A 10,475-nucleotide genomic window follows, 5' to 3' on the forward strand; every position below is an offset into this window, starting at 1 on the left:
GCAGACATCCACGAGGAGAGGCCAGGTGTGTGTTTCAAAATCCCGGGTGGAGGACCAGTGAACCAGCATTGCAAAGCGGAACCCAAACAAACAGAAAAAAGGGCCAGAGGCCCAGACTGGCAGGTGCTGGTTTGTGGTGTTCACACGGGCGGCTCTACAGAACTGAGCTGTGCAACCGGATAGAAGCAACGCACGGGTAGTGATGTGTCTGAACTCACCTCGGGTGGAAAATTATGCAACTGATCCTCCAAAGGGGAGTAGGTTGATCCCCTATCGCTATTAATAATCAGAGCCTTTGACTTGACATGAGGTTTCCCCTCCGATGTCCCCCATTCTGTGCTTATTTAATTATAAAAATAGTATTTTTGGCAGCCTGACCTTCCGTCGCTGGGCAGCCGGCTGCACCGACATTGAAGGCGTCCTCGCGATTCGCTCCCACGCGCTCCCCCCTCGCGACATCATGGTGGTGTACTGGCGACAGGCTGGGCTCAGCTACATCCGCTACTCACAGATCTGTGCAAAAGCCGTCAGGGACGCCCTGAAGGCCGAATTCAAAGCCAATGCTGAGAAGACTGCTGGCCACAGCGTGAAGACTGTGAAAGTGAAGAAGGACTACTCTACCCAGACTAAAGCCTGAAATGCCACCTGGCCAAGGTGAAGATGTGTGGGCCCATCTTGTGGAGGATTGAACGGCATCTCTCGGGTGGAGGGCGGTAGGCGGGGGGGGGGGGGGGGGGTGTCTCAGTGAGAGATGGACAATAAAGCCAGTAAACTGAAAAAAAATTAGTATTTTTTCTTTATTCAAACATGAAACACTAGAGAAATCTATGAAGTAAAACAAAGAAATCTCCCTATCTCCCTGAGTGTAAATGGACTTAACAATTAAATGTATATACATATTTTCCAAATGCTCACAAGTAGACATGTGGACATGCACACACATCAAAGGCCCATGTTGCCACTTAAAAAATGAATAACTTAAAAAAAATTAAAAAGACATCTTGAGAGCTAATAAGGAAAAAGCAAAGCAATGTTTTCCCTACCAGGAAATACGCAAAAGACTTAGCTTAAAGATTTAAATTGCTACCAACCCCAGAAATCTAACTTTGGGATTTATCATCATCATTGGCAATAATTAGAGGAAATGATTTCGTCTGCCTCTGCAAATGCCACAGAATCGGGTTGGAAATCCCTAACTTTCTCCATCTCATTGAAAACACCACATTGTGTTTACATGTCATTCAAAAGAATGTGCATTTCACTCACACTCACTGTCTCATTCTACCCTCACAGCACATTTGCGGAGGGAGGTCTGGGTGAGGCGGATGCAAGTGTGGCTGAGTTGATGTCAGTGTGTGTTGCCCAGACCCTCGGGGCGTAAAGGAGTGAGGCAGAGCTCAAACAGACAAACTACTAACACCATTCTTCTCTACAGCCCTGTGCTATGAAGTAGCCACGAGCCTCCCAGGCTGTGGTGTTTTTGATATATGACTTATATGACTCAACAACAAAACCTTTAATTACTGGGCATGTAAATTTAAAACCAGAAAACTTGTAAAAAAAATTTCCCCCTCTAAACAAAACTTTATTGCTTTGGAAGACCTATGTTTGGTTTTTTTTTCACCATCGGAAACTTGGCAAATGAATATGAATTTCTTGTGAGTATACTATACAGTTTCTACATTTCAAAATCTGGTTTATAATAAGCATGCAGATAGATGTTTAATCATTTTAATTCAGATTACATGTTGAAATGATATGTGGGATATAACAGTTCAAATAAGATCTATCATGAGCATTAATTTTACCTGTTTCTTCATCCTAATTTGTTATTTAATGTGGCTCCAAAAAATTTGAAGTAATAAAGAGAGCTTGCAGTTTTTATTTCTTTTTTCCCCCTGTTGTACAGTGGCACTCTGTGCTAGATTGTCCTATCAAGTCCTTGCTCACGGGGAGAACTGTGTACAGATTATTTGAATTTGAGTGTTTGTAGGATCACGTAACGTTACAGCAAGGGATGAGCTAATGTCCAAAGGAAAGTTACTTCTTTGAAAGTGCCGAGTAAGAATCACATCAGAGGCGCTTCTCTGTATCGCTGAGAGCATGTTTTAGTAATGTTCCTGAGTGTATTGCCCCTGAAAACGAATTTTAAAAATATCCTAAACTTTAATCGATAATGTTGCAGAGGGATTTTCTGCGCTTTGATCAGCTTCTGCTTCTTCGTGCTTTTTTGACAAGGTCCCCTTTCCCCCGACCTCGTTCATCGGAGGTGAGAAGGGGTATCCCCTGGTCGACTCGCAATGAAATGAAAAGGGCTTTGCCCACCTCAGTTCTTGACCTGGAAACTGCCCTTCCCAAATGTCTCCAAAGACCAGCTCCTTTGTGCTAATTTCCACCCGAACCTTAGATGCTCAATACATACAAATGCTGGGAGGAAAATAATCACTAACTTTCTTCAAACGTGAGTCCTGGTCATGGTAGATATCCTGCCTCGTTTAAACCATGCCGATGCGTAAAGATGTTGAGGCTAGCATTCATGATGGAATTAGCATGGCTTAGACAATGTGCCCAGGATGACACAGTTTGAGGGAGGCAAAAATGGATTTGAACCCTTTTGGATCTTATCTTGAGTATATATTCTTATTGAATCATTATCCTTCATTTAGTCTGCAAGACAACTCAGAGTTGACCTACCTCAGGGATTCTTGGTTTGGGCTCCTTAGATGCATGTCAGAAAGTATACGGGGCTCTTGGTATCATTGGTATAATACTGGGTTACAAATTGGGCTGCTAACCTTAAGGTTGGCGGCTGGACCACAGCAGCCCTTCCCAGGAGAAAGAGAAGGCTCTCTGCCCCCATAGAGATCTGCAGCCTCGGACACGCTGGGGACATTCTATTCGGTCCCCAGAGTTGCAATGCATTGGAATCTGCCTAACGGCAGGGGCTGGATGACTGCTGTTATCGTTTGTCAGCATGAGATTGCTTTCCCCAGAAATGAGATGTATAGCCTGAACCACATTATGAAAATATCTCACTGATATGAAGTGTTCCGCTTCATCAGTTTCCAGGGAGAAGTTCCCGGGTCGGGCAAATGGTGAACTCACATGACTGCTAACGAAAAGGTTGGAGGGAGGAGTCCACTCCGCAGCATCTTGGCAGAAAGGTCTGGCAATCTACTTAAGAAAGATCCAAGACTGGAAACCCCAATGGAGCAAGTCTGACTCTGACATACGAGGCGTGAACTTGAGCCCAAAGCAGAGAAACCGAGCTTGCAGGGATCTTTCTTTCCCCCTTAGCATTTTGAAACTGTTAGCACAGGCTTAATGCATTCACAAAAGAAAGTCAGCCTTTCAAACCAACAGTTTCTACGGCAAACAGAATCAAACATATAGCTTTTGTTTTGAGATAGTTGAAGAGAAGTATTAATGAAATGCCAATAATCTAACATGTGAATAGAGAAGCAAGTGTTTGTGTCCTTATAATGCTCACAAGATTGAGAATCAAGAGAGAGGGGCAAGATTATGAAAACAGACATCTAAACAGCACATTTATTTGGTCTACCACCCCTTTTTCAGAAAAGCATTCAGTGCTCCCCGCCCTCCCACCCGGTAATTAAAACTTTGTACGAAAGCTCATAATCCAAGATGACGCAGACGTATGTGCTTGGCAACCCCCCTGGATCGTGCTAGCGCCATCAGTGGAAGGCCGTTCCATTTGGGGAAGCATGGAGGTACAGTACGAGTCAAATGGGGTAAGAATGCTAGCCAGAAAAGGATGGTGGCGATATGCAGATAGATTTGGGTGAGACTGTGAAAATGCATGTAACCGCTGGGTCGTATATACACATAGGTCCACCCAATGTGACCTAAGCATGTTTAATTGGACATTTAAAGTACATAACAATCGATGAAATCAGAAGGGGAAGAGCTCTAGGTTGATTTTGGCTGACAGATAAAATGGTGGTACGAGCCTGGATGGCATGGATGAAAATTGAAGCCTTTTTGGCAAAACCATAGGACTAGCATTCTAATGACCGAGGAAAAGCTTTTTGCTTAAACCATTGTCAGAATCTTTATGACTTTATAAGAAAAGGATATGGTACAACTTATCGGTTTCAGAATTTCTGGTTTCTTTTCCATCAGCGATAGACTCTCCATCCCAGGGACCTTATTCTTTTTGCTTCATCCTTCTCATTTTGTGGCCTATTTCACTCCAGGCAAGCTGACAATCAGGGGTTCCGGAGGACTTGCCACATTCCTTCTCCTGTTCACACATTTAGCTCAACTGTTGAATTAATTTATCTAGTATAATCCCGCCTAGGGACAGGACCAACCCTGCTAACGTACCTTCCCACCAATACCTGCGTGCCTCCTGCTTCGTCGCCCACAAGAACAGCTTTTGCTATTTCAAACATTACCCCGTGTCTACATTCTTCTTCTTTTTCTTTCTGCAGAATTCACCTATAATTATCTAATTCATGAAGTCCTTCACAAATATTTATGGGGCTAAAGAAGTACCCCTGATGCCCCTGTAGATTTTCTCAGAGATGCTTAATGTATTAGAAAGAGTGTGGGTTCTGGCAGTAGCTGATTTAGGCCAATGTCGACCTTCATCTAGAAGCATTGGTGATGTGGTTCACTGACTAACCTCAAGAACAGCTAATTGAACCCACCAGCCAATCTTCAGAAGAAAGATGTGACTTTCTGTCCCATAAAGATGTACAACCTCAGAAGCCTTAAGGAACAGTTCTGCTCTGTGCTACATGTCACTGTGAAGTTGGAATCCATTACAGAGCAATGGGTTTCATGGTTTGGTTTTCTATATTCTTGATTTATCAGCACGTTGATCTTGGGCTAGTTTTGGGGAGTCTCTAATCCTGATAATTTGTGGTTGCTGTAAAGTGGGATGGACACTACACCTCATCTCACTGGGTGATTGTAAAGATGAACTTAGATCATGCAGGTAATGAGTTTAGTAGAACACTAGGCATGTAAAATGTATTCTGCCAGTGACAGTCATGGCAATATTCTATATACGCTGAAGCCCAGCTATGTTGCCAGCTGTGTCTAAGGCTAGGCAACATGTTATGGTCCATGGCCCTAACTGTAAAGATGCTAATTCAATTCAGCACATTTCTGTCAAATCCAGACGGTTCACAAGTAAGGTAGATAAAAGTTTCAAATTTCTGAACAATTTATATGGACCAGCCTTGTTCTAACTTTTTTACAGACTTTTAAGAGGTAATGTTTTCAATAACCTTAAGACATAAAGACTGCTATTTCCTCACTATATAGATGTGAAATAAGGCTTGTTCGAGGTCATCCAGTTGGTTCTGACTCATAGCAATTCTACATCAACACAATGAAATCAGTGCTGTGCCAGCCGCAGGAGGGTTGTGTTTGAACCCAGTATTGCAGCCACTGTGTCGATCCATCTTGCTGAAGGTTCTCTCTCTTTTTTTCCCTTCCCTTCTACTTTTCCAAGCAGGATGTCCTTCTTCCAGGGACTGGTCTCTAAGCAATAAAGCTTAGAAGGGATGAAATAAAGCATACAATCGTATATAGCTATCGAATGGAAGTGAGTTAGATCTTGAGGTGAAAACCCCCACATGCACAAATGCCTGAATTCTGTTTTTATGTCTGTGTTGTTTTTTTTAAAGGATTACATCTATTTTGAAGTGTAGTTTTATGATTCATTGACTAATTTATTTGTTAAAATTCTTTCTCATCTGTAGCTCAAAGGTTACAAAGTAACAGTTAAACAGATTGGGGGTGTGTGCATTCTTTTTAAAGCAGCAACATAGATATCAATTAGATAGCAAATTAGATAAACCTTTTGACTTTTGTGCAAAGAAGGAAACTGCTACAGTATTAAAGAGTTTTTAACTACTGGGTAGTCAGGTAATTAGGAAGCTGTCAAAGCTTATCATGTTATCCTGCAGCAGTTGGTGCTCAGAATATTCCATGCTACTCTTGGTCGGAGTGCAACATGGTTAATATTCAGCTGCAGCCAACAAAGGTTCAAAGGGGACCATTTAATTATGACTCTGTAACTTCTTAATTTTCAATTATTATGGCTCGAGGGAACTGCCCTTGCAAAAGGGCATTTAAAGGACACTTTGTCACTTAAATAAGATTGCCGAAACAGCCACTTTTGAACAAGAAGAATGCTTACTGTTTTCGCGTTTGTTGAGGGCTGTGATAAGTAGTGCCCACTGCAATGTTGCTCTTACATGTTAGTAACATAAGCGATTGAAGAACAGCTTCTGTCAAACATTTTCCTTGCTAGGAGATTAGTACTAGTCTCATAGGGTGTTAACGGGTCTTATTCTAAGGACAAGTTTATAGATTAATAATTTTGAGAAATGTTGGATTAAACAAGGCTAAAGAAGTACACCCCTCGCCCCTGTAGACTTTCTCCGAGATGCTAAATGTATAAGAAAAAATAATTAACCATCAAAAGGATCAATCTAGAACTCCCTCCCAGGGGAACGAATAATGGAAAAGTAGGGGAGGGGTGACAGAGGACAATGTAAGATATAGAAAAAATAACCTATAACTTATCAAGGGTTTGAGAAGAAGGGAGGGTGGGGGAAAGGGGGAAAGAAATGGGGGACTGATATCAGGAGTTCAAGTGGAAGAGAATTCTTTGAAAATTATGATGGCAACAGATGGAAATTGAGTTACCATACAACCCAGCAATCCCCTAACTGGGCATATACCCAGAAGAGGCAACAAACAAACCACGGCCAGACATCTGTGCTCCAGTGTTCATCACAGCACAGTTCACAGTCGCAAGGAGTTGGAAACAACCTAAATTTCCATCAACAGGCAAATGGATTAAAAAACTGTGGAACATTCATACAATGGAGTGCTATGCATCGCTAAAAAGCAGTGATGAACACATGAAGCATATCACCGCATGGGAAGAACGGGAGGAAATTATGCTAAGTCAAGTAAGCTAAGCACTAAAGGACAAGTATAACATGAGTCTGCTGAGGTAAGTTTAGATACATATAAAAAGAAAGAACAGAAAGGTAAATGCAAAAGGGGCATGGGGAAAAAGCTACTGTATACAAGCACTCCAGGGGTGAGGTCCAGGTAGTATGGCAGGGGCCAGACCAAATCCAGGGGTACATATGGTAGCCAACTAAAAAGGGGGTGGAGGGAGGAAAGGGGGAAAAAAGACGTGTGATGGGGGAACAGGGGCACTGACCCACCCAAGGGGAGGGCATTGTTTGTGTCTCCACAGGGAAAGAGGGACCAGATATAAAGGCAGTGCCAGATGAAGGCAGTGTGCCGGCAAGGAGTGGGGAGCCAGTGGAGGGGCCTGAGGGCTCAGCCCCCATACCAGCTATGTGGACAACTGCCCCTCCACATAGAAGAATTTACTTGAGAGGATGGCACTGAAGCTGCAGTTAGGGGAGAGGGGCATGTTCTATCAGAGCAAATGGGAGCAAATGAAGGGGGAGGAAGAGAGAGTGGAGCACATCCTGGCCCATCAGGCCTGGAGGACAATATCTCCACTCTAAACAGCCAATGGACAAGTTACACCGTCCCTTGTGGGCCCAGGGCCCTACAGGGGACAACACTGGAGACTCAGCATTTGGACTGGCCCAGACTGACCCTGTGACACCAAGGCAAACCATTAAAAGCGTGAGACAGAGCAACCATGGGAGCAGAGCAGGGAGCCCCCGAGGGAGTACAAAGGTCAGACTCTGGGGCCAGAGCACGGTACCCCATTGGACTTGACTGAAGGATATGCTTAGAGATGAAAAATCAGACCATGGTCTATTTACAGGTTTTTCTTTCTTTTTAAATTTTTTTCTTTTAATTAATTTATTCTTCTATGGGCAATTGGTTTCTTTTTATGTTGTCATCACTGTGTTCTCACTCATCGCCTATCTTGCTATGGCTTAATTTTTGGCACACATTATTATCTCTACAGATCTATCTAGATAAGATAGACTGGATGAATAGTCTGGAGGAGAAAACAACGGGACCAATGGTTCCGGGAAGACACGAGAGAGGGGGAGGAGGGGGCAAGGAGGTAGTACTGATCAACCCAGGGACAGGGGAGCAATAAGTGATCCAAAATCAGTGGCAAGGAGGGTGTAAGAGGCCTGGTAGGGATTCAGCAAGGACAAGGTAACCGAGAGAAATTACTGAAACCCAAATGAAGGCTGGGCATGATAGTGGACAAGAGGAAAGTAAAAGGAAATAGAGGAAAGAACTAGGTGACAAAAGGTATTTATGGAGGTCTAAAGACCAGAATGTACATATGTAAATATATTTATATAAGAGTGAGGGCAAATAGATCTATGTGCATATATTTATAGGCTTAGTATTAAGGCAGCAGATAGACATTGGGCCTCCACACAAGCACTAACTCAATGCAAGAACACGTTGTTCTATTAAATTGGCATTCCAGGATGCACACCTTCCCGACATGATTGCTGAAGAAAAATGTGTGCATAAGAAAATGTGGTGAAGAAAGCTGATAGTGCCCAACTATCGAAAGGTATAGCATCTGGGGTCTTAAAGGCTTTAAGATAAACAAGTGGCCATCTAGTTCAGAAGCAACAAAGCCCACATGAAAGAAACACACCAGCCTGTGTGACCACGAGCTGTTGAAGGGATCATGTATCAAGCATCAAGGAACAAAAAATCACATCATTGAAAATGTGGGTGAGTGCAGAGTGGAGACTCAAAGCCCATCAGTAGCCAACCGGACACCCCCTTACTGAAGGGTTGTGGGGAGGAGATGAGCCAGTCAGGGTTCAGGGTAGCAATAATGAAACATATAACTTTCCTCTAGTTCTTAAATACTTCCTTTCCCCCCCCCCACTTTTGTGATCCCAATTCTACCTTACAAATCTGGCTAGACCATAGGATGTACACTGGTACAGATAGCAACCAGAAACACAGGGAAACCAGGACAGATGACTCCTTCAGGACCAGTGGTGATAGTGGCAAAGCCTAGAGGGTGGAGAGAATGTGGGGTAGAAAGGGAGAACTGATTACAAGAATCTACGTATAGCCTCCTCCCTGGGGGATGGACAGCAGAGAAGAGGGTGGGGGGAGACGTCGGACAGTGTAACATATGACAAAATAATAATTTATGAATTATGAAGGGTTAATGAGGTAGAGGGGAGGGGGGAGGGAGGGGGAAAATGAGCAGCTGATCTTAAGGGCTCAAGTAGAAGGCAAATGTTTTGAGAATGATGATGGCAACAAATGTACATATGTGCTTGATACAATGGATGTATGTATGGATTGTGATTAGAATTGTATGAGCCCTCAATAAAATGATTTTAGAAAAAAGAAAAAAAATGATGACGGCGGCATATGTGCAGATGTGCTTGACACACTGGATGATGTGTGGATTGTGATAAGAGATGTAAGAGCGCCCAATAAAAGTATTTTAAAAAGAATTCAGGTAATCAGTATATAAAACACTTGGTATATTTTTGTGGCTTATTGGACCAGAAGATCTTCCTTTTATTCTTTCTGTGATGTTTTCTTCCTAGTTTCCAATGGAGACTATAATTCAATACTCACTCAACTCACTGCCATCGAGTTGATGCCACTTATAGTGACCCAAAGGACAGGGTAGAACTGCTCTTTGAGTTCCTGGGACTGTAACTCTTTGCAGGAGTAGAAAGCCACATCATTCTCCCATGAAGCGATTAGTAGTTTTGAACTGCTAACCTTGGGGATCACAGCCCAAAGCATAACAGCTATGCCAATTATATCACTATGATGGATAGCAACTGTTAACTTAGATGTCACACATCTCAGGGTGCTAGTCTTACAACCTTCTTGCTTATATATGATGGGAAAATCTGTCTAATTAATTTCCAATTAGATGATCTTATACATCTCATACTTAAACTGGGTAAAACAGAATTCTTTAGCTTGAGCCACAAATCTGTTCAACCCTATTTATAGAACCACCACCTTCCCACATGCTCAAATCCAGAACCAAAGGAGACATCTATAATTTCTCTTTCCCCCTTAACCTTCACATTCCATTCATTTGTAAACATTGAAGGTTCCATTTGGAAACATATCTTAGCTCCAGCTATTGGTCCTTATTTTCTTCTAAATCTGAACCTGATCAACTCACCCATTGTAGTAGCCTTCTAAGGAAATCTCGGTGCTCCACCACAGCCAGAGAGGTCTTTATGGATTACGAATTAGCCTGTACAATATTCCAGCGGCACTCCGGTGCCTTCAGAGTGAAAAGCCCCTATCTGCTGGAGCCGGACACTCCCCTTTCTCAGCTGGTCCTTGGGCTTTGCCACACTCAACATGCTGCTGGCTTCAGGAGTGTCCACAGTCCTGAGACGGCCTTCTCTTCCACCCGGACATCACTTTCACTTCCCACTAGTGAAAACTATTTACGCCTCCACTCCGCCACTTCCATATTTCCTGACTACTAAAATATGTCTACCCTTCTTCTGTGATTCTTC

The 10,475-nt window shown here is 43.0% G+C and overlaps 1 protein-coding gene across 1 annotated transcript; it reads left to right on the forward strand.

Annotated features, from left to right (window-relative positions):
• The first annotated feature begins 374 nt into the window (after positions 1-374).
• LOC142448948 (ATP synthase F(1) complex subunit epsilon, mitochondrial) lies at positions 375-697 on the forward strand. Its single transcript, XM_075550737.1, has one exon. The coding sequence runs from the start codon at positions 461-463 to the stop codon at positions 635-637; it is 177 nt and encodes a 58-aa protein (XP_075406852.1). The 5' UTR covers positions 375-460; the 3' UTR covers positions 638-697.
• Positions 698-10,475: the final 9,778 nt, after the last annotated feature.

This window comes from Tenrec ecaudatus, chromosome 5 (genome assembly GCF_050624435.1).
Source record: "Tenrec ecaudatus isolate mTenEca1 chromosome 5, mTenEca1.hap1, whole genome shotgun sequence".
Taxonomy (NCBI): domain Eukaryota; kingdom Metazoa; phylum Chordata; class Mammalia; order Afrosoricida; family Tenrecidae; genus Tenrec; species Tenrec ecaudatus.